Here is a 14,437-nt window from a genome sequence, read left to right as displayed (position 1 = left end):
GATGATGGCAATAGAACTCGAGGATAAGATGTTTTAAAATCACAAAATAAGAGATTTAGTAAGAATGATTGATCAACCCACTAATGATATAAGAGTTATGTATAAGATATTGACAAATATGATTGATACCAATATGAAAAAAAAAAAAGCTAGTGATTGTGACCATTCTGAATGAATTTTTAAATATGTTTCTAGAGGATTATCTTTGACTATCACCAGATTGAGTTTATCATAAACTTAATACTTAACACTGAATGGAATGTAATGGAATGGAATGAAATGAGTTAGAGATAACTCTAGTAGAATGGAATGAGTTAGAGATATATTTATAAAAACTTTTTGATAAAAGTTTTATTCGTCATAGTTTTTATCCGAGGAGCACTAGTTTTATTTATGAAGAAAAAAAGATAAGACAATACAATTATATAGGCTATATAGAATTGAATAAATAATTTTTTTTATAGAATCGATGACTTATTTGATCAATTATAAGATTCATCCATGTTTTCTAAAATTGATTTGAGATTAAAGTATTATTAATTTAAAAAATAAAAAAATAATTATTCCCAGGATAACCTCTTGTAATATCATTTGGTCTAACAATTGCACCAATTATGTTTATAGACTGAACGAACAGAATATTCAAAGAGTATCTAGACAAATTTATAATATAATCATATTATAGAGAAAAAAAAGGAATAATTTTAAGTATTTTAAAGTTAAAAAATTATATACAAAGTAAAAAATAAAATAAATTTTGATTAAAAAAATAATATTTCTTAGACATAATGTATTTGACCCAGATCGATTAATGTAATCCAGGTAAGAAATTTTATTGAGATGATAAATTATTATATAAAAAATATTTACATCAAAATTAAATGAATAATTTAATATATGTGATGCACAATTTGAATTTAAAATGACAATATGTCATGGGAAAAAAACCTAAAACTTTTATTTTAATGAAAATAAATAACGTAGATGGAAGATGAACAAGACGCCCAAAACAGAAGCCCAAGACTTAGAAACAACATACCATTTTTTAGTTTTGTATCTAAACACAAAAAGAGAAGTTGTAATCATACTCGACCGAGCTAACAAAATGGTAATCCTCTCCGGTGCATTAATAATTTAATAGCAAGAATTCATTAGACGTACATCTGACGATTCAGGTGATAATTCGCAAAAACATATTCGCATCACATTCTTTTACGTCAAGCATTTATCTAATTGTATTTCGAAGTTATCTTGTTAAGATAACAAACGCAAGATTATTATTCAAGAAATTATCGTGTTATTCTGATAGGGCTACCGCTAATTCAAGCATTCATACAGTGCAGATCACCAGTCTGTGCAAATGCAGGGAACACCGGTTGCCCCTTTCCTGTGACAGTCCGACGTGTCCTCTTCAGTCCAGACCACTAGATTTTGTGGAGGAATCGTGCGTTGCCTGGCCTAATCAAGACAGGTAAACCCTACAGCAGCGAGGCGCCAATAACCTCGGCCGCGATCCGCCCGGGATTTTTCTCCGAGTCAGCCGAGTCGAACCGCGGAACTCCGGCCAGGGGTTTCCTTTGAGCCCACCTTTGATCTCCTTTTACGTTGCCGCCTAAAACCCTAAAACGCGACCGACCTTGGCCGCTATAAACCCCCGATTTCACCGCCTCAGCGACCACCTTCCAAACGTTAACTTCCATTCCTCGACCTCTGCTTCCCTCTGCCGCCTCAGGGGGTTTCCGCCGTCGTCAAACATGTCGTACGACGGGAGCTTCTCCTGCGAATCCGCCTTCAAACGGCTCCTCTCTCGTTGCCCTGCTCTCCGCTCCGATCCCAAGCTATTCGCTCTCCATCAAAAGGTGACCTCCTCTTCCCTATCTTCGGATATCGTTCTTGATTCTGGCGCGTTCTTGATTAGTGCTACGTTCTTGATTGTAACGTTCTTGATTCTTCCGCAGGGCGGAGCTGCCACTGCGGACGATGTCGTGGCAGCGATGGCTGAGCCGTTTCTTCATCCAGCCTACACGATTCCGATCATCGGATGTTTCCGCCCACTCTGTCGCAGGATTGCCGACAGGGCTGTGGCGAAGCTTCGTGCCGTCCCTTGCCTGGAGTCGGTGTCCGAGGAGGATTCTGACGACGTCGGAGAGGACGATTTGCACGTGATCGATTTTTATGTCACCAGAGGGAGGGGTTTGAGGCTTCATGAGCTGGCATCGTTGGCCTTGTGTCGGGCGCTAGACTTGGCACCATTTTTGTTGAGGTTATTCATTTCGTCGCGTGCATTTTATCTTCTTTCGAAAGACTTAGTTCTTGATAGAAATGAGCGAATTTCTTTGTTATAATAGTTGTTAGAGTTTGCATGTTTTCGTTGTAGGCATGTCATGAAATGTTGATTGTCGATGTACAATGATCTAGAATCATAATAAACATAAAAATGACTTGGATTAAGCGTAGTGAATTCCAGGAAGTGCTTTCCAAAGAAACAGAGTTTTACAAGAAGCACTTTTCCAATCAATGGTTGTTTGTTTGTGCGCACGTGTTACCGCTTCTGTTCATTTCATATGAGCTGGAATATGGACGCTGTCGAGCACTGAATGTTTCTGGGCAGGAATGATTTAGATTCTCAAGCCCCATCCCTGGTTTGTGTTCAAAGGTACTGACATGAAATATTAGTTTCTATATTCTTTCCCTCAACCTATTGCCAAGTGTATATTTTCACTTGTCGCCTCAACTAGATTCTTTCATGTTGATTGAAATTGAGCACCATGTGTTTTATTCCATTTGAAGCTCTCATAATGTCAGCGTACTCTTAAAATAGGGTGGATCTCCCTAACATGATATGGTGATCAATATGAATCGTAATTATCTTCAGATTGAGGCTTCGAATTGGTGTACTTTGAGCTTTAGTGGAGGTTAATTTTTGCAGGTTGAGTGATGCTGCTTCAAGGATTTGACATTTGAGTTTTAGTTTTTTATTAGTGGCTATTTTAGAGGAAATTTGATCATTAGGACAACTACCTTTAGTTGTCTTTAGGAAGAATATTAAGACAGTTTGAAGCAAGGTTCATCGTACCGTGACGTACTGCTCGGTACGGGCAGCATGTATCAGTCTGAATGAGGATCAGTAGGGGCGGTACATTGGATGTCCTCATGTACCATGTGTCAGTATGTTCGGTATGACTTGGTATAGCTTTATATGTACCATATTGGTAGCTGGTCGGTACACCGGTACGGACCAGTAAGGCGAACCATGGTTTAGGCTCTTCAAATATGGGCCTTTTTCTTATGTAGTCCAAAATGCTTAAGCTCGTGTTAATATCTAGGGAACATTCTTGCCTCATGTATCACAATAGCCCCTTCTGCTTTACTAGGTGTTTGTGTTAAGTCTCAATGGAACACAAAATTATTCCCTAGTGTGTGACATCTGAGGTCCACGACCCATTGGTAGCTCTGTATGGATGTATGCTTCTTGTTCCCGCTGTCCTTGTAGTTAACCATTCCTTCTTAACTCCAATCATCCACACATAGTACTAGGTTCAATCTAATGCCAATTTTCACAACTTGGTCTGATAGACAGTGACACAGGAAATTGGACATACAGTCTTTTCATCATCTAACTCAATATGCTTATTGCCCGTAGTCAGCTCATCTTGTTTTATACACCACTCCCCTTCTACATTTTTGTTTAGGAAGATGCTTGAGCAGTTTCTTATAGATGTTATTCTGATAAACAAAAAGATCTATTGGCTGGAGAACTTTGATGTGGGTGCTTTTCATTATGAATTATTTGCCTTTTGATGCGCTTTTTATGTAGTAGTTTTACTATGTTAAAATCATCTTGGCATGCCACATGGAAAGTAACTTGTATTGGTTTGGATGTGCAATTGATTCTGTGAATGCTGTTCTAGAATTGAGGCGTCACATCATGGAGCAGATACTTGTAATTTTCCTTCAACAGTAACAATGCTTGATGAAATGGAGTTGGTACTTGGTTCACATGATATGAATGAGAAACACTAATCATCGTTATAGAACAACTTTAGTAGTTCAAATTGAGGTATATGTACTGCATGCTCATTTTGAAGTTGGATCGTCAGCAAGGTTTGAAGTTCCGGATATTGGTGCTACACGGGTCCCAGGCTGCACTGGTACTTGTCCTGTTCGTACTTGAGTATCGGCATAGATAGGGGTGGTGGTGGAGGAGGAGTGAGTAGGATGGAAGACCAGGCAGTTTGGCAGCGGCGGCATGAGGTTTGAGGGGTCTTGCGTTGGTTGGGAGAGACGTGATTAGGGTCTCACATCTGTTATTCCAGAGCAGCATGTCTCTTTTAAAGAGGCAGTTTTAAAAAAGAAATAACGGACTGGAGCAGACTTTTTTGAGAAGTGGCAGACTGTGGCTCCTTTCATGCTTGGAGTAGTAAATATGAGCCAGTACATTGAGAAACTTTGATCTTTGATCCTTAGTTTAACAAGATACTGCATCCTTTCCCTGTAGTAGCATCTATCCGATGTTGCAATGTTGCTAGGGTTGCACTACTCTGATCTGCGTTCTTAGTGACTTATTTACTTATTTTAGGTTTGATTAGGTAATGATACATTTAAATGTCTATCATAACTACAATGTGTATGCAGACTGCAGGAAGTTAACTAATAGGATCTTTTGTATTTTGTTTTCCCCGCTGTCTATCATTTGGTTGAACTTTAATGCAATGGTTGTTGGTGTGGTCAGTGCATCCAACCTTTTTTAATCTGCAATTGATGTACTGAATCATCATGTTATCTGTTGTAGATGCGTCTTGAATTATTTCAAATTTTCTCCTCAACCATTCGTACGCCTTCAGTTGGTGGGTTTTTCTTCACAGCTCTCAGAGAAGGTATTGTTTTTGATGCTTTGTGGACTGCAGTTCTTTTCTTAAACATAAAGTTTTAGTGTCCTAGTTGAGTTGTTCCTAAGCTAAATGCTTTAGTTGGTTACATGCTATCATTGTTGGTTTTCAAGTTCTAGATACTTTACATTGTGGTGCTTTAGCAAGCCTCATATAGTTGTCATTTTAAGTACAAAATATGAATGACCTGCTAACTGGTTGTTTGTCCTTAAAAGTTTAAACACTAAAAAATTTTCATGTTTTCTATCTTCCAGTTGGTCTTTGAATTTTGTGGAAAATTTTCTTTTCCCATCTTTTTTTTTGCTAGCATTTCTACACCGTCTCTAGAAATTGATATTGGTTTTTCTATCAATCATGAAATTGTCCATTCTTACATGAAAATTGTCCATTCTATCAATCATGATATTGGTTTTTTTGCTAGTTGTATTTTTTATTCAACCTGTAAATGTGTATTTTAAATTGGTTTAATTATGTGAAAGATTCTTCTTTTTGCAATATAGGATGTTTGGAAGATTCTTTGGTGTGAACTTCCTGAGATGCTTTGGTACTATGGGACAAGGCTCTGGGTTTTGTTGTTTACCTTGTTAGCAATTTTCATTGACTTCCAGTGACCAAAGCTTTCTGGTTATCAATATTGTTTTCCAGCATAAATTCAGTTGTGACATTCATGATGTTCACAAATCACAAGTTATTTCTTATCACATGAAAACTGGTATCATGTGGTGTGTTTTTTTGACATTTTACATATCTTATATTTGTGGTATGACATAGTGCTATGCCTTAACAATTTTTTTGATTTTCTGATTCTCATTGGTTCATAGTTTTGTAGATGTTTTTAAGCATGACTGTTTGATTTTTCTTATTTACAGTGCTTCACAATTGCCTTTGTAATCTCAGGGTGAGAACCAACTGCTTGGTGCAATTCGTGTATCCTATCGTTTTTTGGTGATGGAACCTACAGTATTCTCTGAACTATGGGATTGGACCTGTTTCTTAGACCTCATGCAGCAGACTTCATATCTTTTGTCAGTTTGTGCTTCATTACAGCTACATAATGCACTTGACATAAGATGGTGTGGGATTCAAATTCTCTCTATTGCTCTAAAAATAAGTGATAGGGCTATTGAAAATTTTGGCCTCGGTTCAGATGAAGCTTTTGCATGCTTACTTAGGTAAGTCTTTTAAGTGTTTTCGCTGATACACAAGATAGTTAGCATGTAACCATCTTTATGTTACTAATTGTGCATATAGGTTTGAGGAGTTCTGTGAGGACACTTCATTAGAAAAGGCTGGCTGTTATTTCCAAACAGTTGAAGCAGAAAAGGACAGCTCTTCTGTTGGAATTGATAATTTTAGTCAATTGCTTGAGTCTGACTGTGATTTTCTAGTTCCATCATCAAATTCTTTTGAGATTGAGTCTAAAATGAGGGGTTGCCAGAACAGGGTTCCATGGTATGTGGTGTTTCATAATTCCTGGATGCAGAGCAATATTATTAATTTTTTTATGCAAACAGTGCTGTTTCTTATATTTTAGCTGTTTCTACTTGTTCTTTTGTTGTTGTGCCTGGAAGCCCCTTTGTCTTGACTTCCACAGTTAAGAGGAGTTATGAGATGATTCTGATGTCTGTAAGTCAAAAGTGGCCAATACTTCTCCATGGCCCACCAGGTGCCGGAAAAACTGCTCTAATTAATAGGTTGGCAGAGATGAGTGAAAATCAAGGTACTCAATTCATGTTTTTCAAGTTCTACTCTTCCATTCATCAAACTGAGAAACAAGATTTGAGAGATTCATGGTTTTGGGATCATAAGTTACGTGCAAAAACATAATGTCAACTTCATCATGCACTTAAAGAGTTTCTGCTTTGGACTGAATTAGCTTGGGTATTTGTGATGTATATTATCATATCAGAGTAGTTGCATATATGTGGATTACATGTGATATAATATTTGTGTTACTTGCAATTTAAATTTCTTTTTTGGAATAAACTATAATAAGCCCCACATAAGGGACAAAGAAGGAGGGAGATGTAGTTACTTTCAAATGTGTGTAATATCAAATTGATTAATGTGCAAAATCCAAGTGATTGCTTATATCATCTTGCTTCATTTACGTCCAAAGTTCCCAGTAATTAAAATGCTATCAGTTGCATTTGAAATACTCTGAGAAGAGATGCACACTTGTATACTCTTTTTTAAATTGTGGTGGTAAATCGATGGGATATGGGGGAGGTCAAACAGTATCATTTGTTCACCATCTATGATATTGAATATGATGCTGATGTATACTCTATTATGGGATTTGCTATTTGCTGATTTGGTAATTTTTCTACAATTTTTGTGATTGTTTAGTTTTGTTCATTCACACTGATGAACAAATGGATAGCAAAACATTGATTGGGAATTACATTTGTGCTGACCAACCTGGTGAATTTCGGTGGCATCCTGGTTCACTTACCCAGGTTTGTTTTATGTTAAGAATTAGGGCAGACAATTATTTATGTTGTTCGAACATTCTTCATGATTGTTCTTTTAATAGGCCATTCTAAAAGGATATTGGGTTACTTTTGAAGACATAGACAAAGCACCAAGTGAAGTACAATCAATCATATTGCCGTTATTGGAAGGTTCCACTACTTTTATAACTGGTCATGGGGAGGTAATTTTTTTTCTCTGTGAATTTTTTCCAAAGAAATGGTTTATATTTTGTCCTACTCAGTGGTTATTTCCCTTTCATGTAAAACTTCATCTTGTGGATTAGTTGCAAATTCACGTGCTTGTGCAATTATGCTGTTCTGCACAATGTTATAAATAGCAAGCAGTGATCACATTGAATCAGGCCAGTAATCACAATTTATCTTCGACACAAGAACATACTCGCAATTTATAACTAAAAAAATTCTAGTTGTTTACTTTAACAATGTTTCAAGAAATAAACTGTGTGGGTCTTCCAACACATTTTCATACATATATGTTAATTTTTTCATTATATTTTTGAACAAATGAATGGCAGAATATCAAATATGATGACATGTTAATTATAGTACTGACTACTGAGCATATCAATGTTGCAAATTATCATCCACAGACTAGAGAGTTGTCTTAAATAAAGCTACATAATAATTTTATCAATTCATTTTATTGGACTACGATATCTCTACTAACAATTCAAGGTGACTGCATAGATCCTTATGTCTATTCTGGTTTGTTCTAGGCTAGATACTTCTAATTTGTTGTAGGACCTGTTATGTACAAATGGCTTCTGTGTTAATGAGAATTTTGATGTGTTGAGTTTTTGATTTGTAATGATTTTCTTTCATGCTCAAAATGGGGTAAGGATAACTAAATCTTAATTGATAAATTGGTTTTGTTATTGTGTGTGTTTAGCTTCTATCTTATAATGTGATATTTTATCTTTTATCTTTGGATATTTACTTTTTGTTGATGACTATAATGAGTTTCTGGTGTTGCAGTGATATATTAATCTATGATGATGGAGCATGTTTTTTGCTAGATACTAGATAATTGAAACTATTTCATAGACTAGTTTTCCTCAATGCAAACATATTGCAGTGTGTGTTGATGATAAAATATTCAATTCTGATGAGGAACTTATGAAGTGAATATTATGAAGGTGTTGGAAGATTTGACACGAGTAGGACGAAGATGAATTATTGAATTTTGTGGTTCTTCTCATGTTTCCTTTTTTTTCAACTGTAAAGCAACAATACTGATTTTATGTATATTCGGTTGGTATTGGAATACAACAAGGTCAATAATGATTAAGCATTTTTCTAATACATTTGCATTACGATAGATTTGTCAATGTTTCTCTATATAAGATGTGTCCATGAACTAACTTTTGCTTGTAATGGCATTTTTCTCACACCATGCAATATTATAGTGACTTTGCTTCTCTCTCTATACTGTGTAAACTGTGGCTCAAAATATTGGAAATACTAAATGATTATGACCGGCACAGGGATGAGGTGAGGTCTTTACCCTGGAAGTTCAGATATATTAAGAAACAAGACTTATCAGTCAAAACAAACCAAAAGATGGGTAATCAATGATAATTAAAAAAAGTACAATAAGGCTGCAGTGATGATTGGTTATTTGGTATAGACTGTTTGCACTTCTGTATATATGTGGTACAAATTTCTATTCTCCTTCTTTCTATGTGTTGCTTTGGGACTTAAATATACAACAAACAAAATTGAAGAGGTCTATGATAGAAGGCGCCACCACCTTTAGTTTAATATTCATTCTATGTCATTTGCATTTGCTCACTCATGTATTAGTACAATCTTAGGTAATGTCCCATGTAATTTAATTGTTTGTAACTGTAAATTGCATCTAATTGCTTTAAGATTATGATTGGTTCACGAACTTATTCAGCGACACCGTATATGCTATAGGTTGGGATCTGTGTGTTGTGGTGTGGGCACAAACATCTTGACAATGGGAACAATGGGAAAAATAAGGAATAGACGGAGGGAAAATATATTTTAAAAATCATCTACTTTTTTTTTGTATGGCCAAAGATTGTCTCTTTGGTACTTAATCTAGAGCAAAGAATACTATTTCGTCTGATTAGTTCATATTGACACTACTTATCGGTCCGAGCAAGAGCCTGCTGGCTGTCTCTTTTCGGACTGTCCAAGCCACTCTATTATCATTATTTAAAAACCCTATGTTATCTCACACAACATCCTCTCAAAAGCTTTGGGAGTTGCCTGTAGGTCCTTGCCTATCGCCTGCATGCCACTTGCTCGCTCATGTATGCCTGTTGTTTGCCACTAAACCATTACTTCTCCATCGTCTCGCTTCTCCCCCATCTCCATCTCTGCCTCCTCTTCTCCTCCTCCGACACCTCTCCCTTATTTTTCTTCTACCACTAATGCTTCTTCTTTTGCTTCTTTTGCATCTGCATCTTTCTCCTCCTCCCTTCCTCCCTCCTTTGTTCTCCCTTCTATAGCAGTGGTTTAAATAGGCGTTTGGGCGCTCGCCTAGGTGCTTGTGCGAGGCTCGGCTCGAGTGCCTTAAGAGTGGACTTGGCGGCGCGCTTCAGTAAAGCGCCACCTGGGTGCTTGCCTGAACCCAAGCGTTGGGCGCTCGCCCGAGCGCTCGGTTCAAATGAAGCAATCGAACTAGACTTTTAAGGTTAGCTTTCTTACCCGCAAAAGCCACCCCTCGTACCCCTGTGCGACCTTGAGCCATCAACTCTAGCGCAGCTTCTGCCTCCACCGTCGATGCTTTGCCGTCGATGCTTTCTGTCGCAGATGCAGTGGACCGAGGCTTCATCTATCGTTGACGAACGGGTCCAACGACCTAGCCTTCATTCGTAGCTTCCTTCTGCCATCGTTGCTTCTGTGTGCAGCTCCTTCCATCGTCGAGGGAGAGGACCGTAGTTTCCTTCGCCACCGATGGACACCTCTAAAGCTTCCTCCGCCCACAACGTCGCCGTTTTATCACGGATTTAGCTAGAATTGTCTAAGCCATGAGACACCCTTGTGGCAAAGTCACAAACTTAGCTTGAGTTGCGTAAGTCGTGAAGCACCCTTGCGCCAACTTCTCGAACCTAGTTGGGATTGCCTAAGTCGTGACGCACCCTTGCGATATGCGTCCGCAAAGGGTCAGCCAATTTACAACCTCACTCAGGTCCTGAAAGACCTGTAAAAGAGAAAGTTGATTAGTTCAAGAACGTGCGGCGGATAAGTCCCGACGTTTTGCGAAAAGGGAAGCTTTACAAGCAATTTAGCGAGCACTCTGGGTGCATGAGAGAAAAGAGAGAAAGGAGGAAAACAAGGACCTTAGAAGGTTAAACAGATAGTTGCAAGTCCACAAACAATTGCTCACCGGGTGTCGGACGTGAAGGCAAGTTCCCGTCAAGAAACGTGTGAACTTATGAAGATTGATCAACGCCCGACACTATACCGAAGCCCCATCCCCCATGGTGCCACCCAGGTGGTTCCAGGGTGTTGAGATGGTTGAAGTTTCGTGTGCAGCAATGGTCTGCAGAAAACAGGTCGTGGCACGTGAAAGTGGAGCCATTTTGGGGCTGTTTTGCCCGGCGCGGTGAGCGGTCGCACTGTAGCACTGCAACCTGTTCGAACTTACATTTTTACAAGTAAAAGCACACAAAACCAAGGCAAAACGTGCTACCAAGCCTCTGTACATATATGCAAGAGCGACAAACGGTTCGTTGAACGAAGTTGTTGCGGGTGCGCAATAACTGTTCGTGACAGTCTGCTTCCATCGCTGCTATCGTCCGCAGTTTCCTCTGCCGCCATCGCTGTCGTTCAAAAGTTCCATTTTCATTGACTATTTCTCCCCCTATTTACAGTTCTCTTCACCCCCTCTTAACAATTATTTTCTCCCCATTCTAAAGTTTCACTGTCAGAGTGCTTTGCTTCGCTCGAGCGAGCACCTAGCACCTCGAGCATTTTGGGATCTTGGCCCCTAGTGCTTTTTAAATCACTATTCTATAATAAATTGGTCGGTCCCTTGGTACATAGTGTGTCAGTATGCCAGCATGGATCGGATCCGTACCTGTCGGCTACGAACCAAGTGTGGGTCTCATACTCGAAATTGAATTCCTTGCGATAGAATAAAGTATCTTATCTGCATTTTGTCTATGTTATATTGAGAAAAGCTTCTTCCACTCTATATGAGTCCTAATCAATAGATTTGGTTTGAACTCCATATCCATTCCAAAGGTAGAAATCAACATTGAAGTGAGTCTCATGGAATTTGAAGTGAGTTTCATGGACTTGAACTTTTGCAAGTGTGTCAATGTAAGTGGACTACACCAAAGTGAATCTAAATATTGGCCCTTCCCACTTTCCCATTAATTGACTTTAGATCTCTCTCTACTGAAATCAACCTTTTTTTCAAGTTTAAGGCATTTTGAAACCCAATTCTGAGTTCCGTATCATTTCTGGTGAACCAGACACAGATAAATTCAATCATGTTACATGTGACATATCATCTTTTATACGGTAGTTCTGTTGTGGCAGATATTTAAGCAAGCTCCACACGTACATGTTGCTTGTTAAAAATTTTCTTCTTGATCAGTATATTATGAGACTAGATAGGCTCTAGTACCAGCTTTGCCGCAGTTGATGTGATTCATTTTGATGCCACAAATTAGGAATTAGATTTTGTCTATTCGAATTATCTCACTTATCATGTTGATATATAGGCAATACATACTTGGCTCTTGCATTCAATTTATTTGTTTTTCATTGATGTGTGTTGATTTGCACAGGCAATTAGTGTAAGTGAAAACTTTCGTTTGTTCGGGACAATATCAACCTCAAAGCATGAAGTTTCTCATGAGATTAAAGGTAATGCAGGTTTTGATTTAGAATAAGGCTTTTGATTATCTATTTAATAAGAATCGAGATTTTTCGATTATTGTATGTTGCAGTTTGAACTTTCTATTTCGCTTTTAAAGATCTTTCTGACATATAAAATTATGTATGTTTGATTCATGCTTGGTGTATAGGTGGATATACATTTGAGTAATATTGTATTCTTCCCTTTCAAAAGACATAAATTACATATTTACGTGTGAATTAGTGATGTTGACCTGAACAGGCCTAAATTGTGGAAAAAGCTTTGTGTAGGCAATCTCAAGTAGTTGGTGGTGTTATGGCTTTGTTATTTCTTTCTTCTTCTAGTAATCTCATATATACCAAGTGTTATCAACCAATCCCTCTGTACTGGTATTTGATCTCATGTGCTCATTATATGTCGATTATAACCAATCCCTACATTTTCAAACCTTTTTAATACCTGTATTGTGTGATGTTGTTAAACTTATTGTCAATTAATAATGGTAAAACAGGTTGCTTCTTTTCAATGAAATTCGTATGCAGGTCCTTTGCCTTACATTAATTGGTATGTACCATTTAGACCTATATCGATGATGCGGACAACCTTGTTCAGGAATTGTTAGTGATATTGCCTCTTGTATGACTGATTATTGGACTACTTTTAGGTTACTTTAGTTATTTTTTAGTAGACTAGGAAATAGGTGATGTCTTATTAAAGATTATTAGTCGGTTTCGCATTTTGCTACTTATCACTCATCAGCATCTGTAACATTTTAGTTTAATGTTTAACCAGCTTTATGCTGGTCCCTTGGCAATTATTAGGTTGTGTCAAAGTTTTCTGTGGTGCCATATTAAGGTTGATCCTTTATACTTGAGTGACCAAGGTGGAAGCCAGGGGACAAACTTTTTTCTTGTTGGGTTAAGGCTTCTTATTCATTCTCTGCATTGCTGGAAGGTTGTGTGCTAGGCCACAGTACTAGGCTGCTTCTGTGCAACTTTGGTCACCAGGGCATGCATAATGAAAACATCCTCCTTGCTTGTTGGGGTAAGGCTATATACATTTCTTTTCTGAGGGCGATTGATCGGAGTCGCATGAACTGGCCTTTTTTTAATGCTAATGCATTCTATGATGGGCTAGAAAGGCAGAGGGATCTGTCAATTCATCGTTGCTTTGTAATTACTAGTTTTTTGAATTTTACCAAATTCTGGAAACTTTTGTGCCTTCCATCTTGACAGTACTTTAGGGTGAAATGTGGGGGAAATTAACTATGTTCTTGAAACTGCCAATGGAATTGTAAATGTTGATAGACCTTTACACGACTGTACTTCAATGATCTAGGTTTCATTTAGAATCACTTTTGAAGAATTTGTTCCCCTCTAGTATAGCAACTACTGTCACCAGCATAAACCCAATGGGTGTCAGTCTTACAGTGAATAAAACAATTTGAACCCATTGCGACTATGGACAATGTTGCTTGAAATGAACATTACAAAAATATGTTTAAGTGGAAATTCACATGATATTAACTGTTTTAAGAAATATTACTTAGTATTTTGAGCTGAGTTGGACCTTTTAGATATAAACCCAAATTGATACAAATTCATACAGGCCCTAAAAACCCAATATGATGGTCGCTTCCTACCCAAAATGCTTGAAGGTGCTATTTTACATGTAGTCTGCTGGTTATTAAATTACCGTAGTTATTAAGGTGGCTGCTATTTTAGGACAGTGGTAATGCCTACCGGTTACCTACCACTTCTAGAAAAATGTGTGAAACAAATTTTAGTTGCTTAAATTCCGGAGAGATCTCGAACTTTTTAGGTGCTTGAACGATTGTGCTTAGGTGTAAAGAAATGGATGGCTTGTGGAAGTAGCATTAATCGGGTTTTCTTTCAATTAGAAACAATGGCACAAATAAAATTCGGCTTTTCAAGGTGTGATGATCATGAGGTTGCCAGGGGACATGGATAAACACGTGCCCAACCTCCTTATCCTGACTGATTTCGTAGACTTCAACGCCATCTTCATTGATTGTCTTTAATAAAACTGGATAATACTTTTTTAGGAAATGATAACTCTCTACCCTGTTAGAGTGCAATATCTCTCTGAAGGAAGATGCCATTGTTTTATTCCTTAATCTGAGCCTTCAAATTCATGGTATTTTCTAGTGAATTACAAGCATTGCCTCTCATTAAGACTCAAAATTCCAT

The 14,437-nt window shown here is 37.7% G+C and overlaps 1 protein-coding gene across 5 annotated transcripts in view; it reads left to right on the top strand.

Moving 5' to 3' along the window:
• The first annotated feature begins 1,613 nt into the window (after positions 1 to 1,613).
• LOC135610276 (midasin-like) overlaps positions 1,614 to 14,437 on the top strand; it is a 63,039-nt gene continuing 50,215 nt past the window's right edge. For 4 of the 5 annotated variants that reach the window (XM_065104585.1, XM_065104586.1, XM_065104588.1 and 1 more), the window contains exons 1-9: positions 1,614 to 1,859; positions 1,959 to 2,263; positions 4,793 to 4,877; positions 5,787 to 6,061; positions 6,141 to 6,341; positions 6,461 to 6,609; positions 7,239 to 7,348; positions 7,426 to 7,545; positions 12,157 to 12,235. In XM_065104585.1, the coding sequence (XP_064960657.1) occupies positions 1,755 to 1,859; positions 1,959 to 2,263; positions 4,793 to 4,877; positions 5,787 to 6,061; positions 6,141 to 6,341; positions 6,461 to 6,609; positions 7,239 to 7,348; positions 7,426 to 7,545; positions 12,157 to 12,235 (1,429 nt within the window). In that variant the 5' untranslated portion in view covers positions 1,614 to 1,754. Of the gene's footprint in view, positions 1,860 to 1,958; positions 2,264 to 2,504; positions 2,657 to 4,792; positions 4,878 to 5,786; positions 6,062 to 6,140; positions 6,342 to 6,460; positions 6,610 to 7,238; positions 7,349 to 7,425; positions 7,546 to 12,156; positions 12,236 to 14,437 lie in introns of those variants that run through there. The other variant, XM_065104589.1, reaches the window with a different exon arrangement.

Source organism: Musa acuminata, chromosome BXJ2-4, assembly GCF_036884655.1.
Source record: "Musa acuminata AAA Group cultivar baxijiao chromosome BXJ2-4, Cavendish_Baxijiao_AAA, whole genome shotgun sequence".
NCBI lineage: Eukaryota > Viridiplantae > Streptophyta > Magnoliopsida > Zingiberales > Musaceae > Musa > Musa acuminata.
The sequence above is the reverse complement of the archived record's forward strand: the minus strand, read 5'-3'. Positions and strand labels throughout refer to the sequence as shown.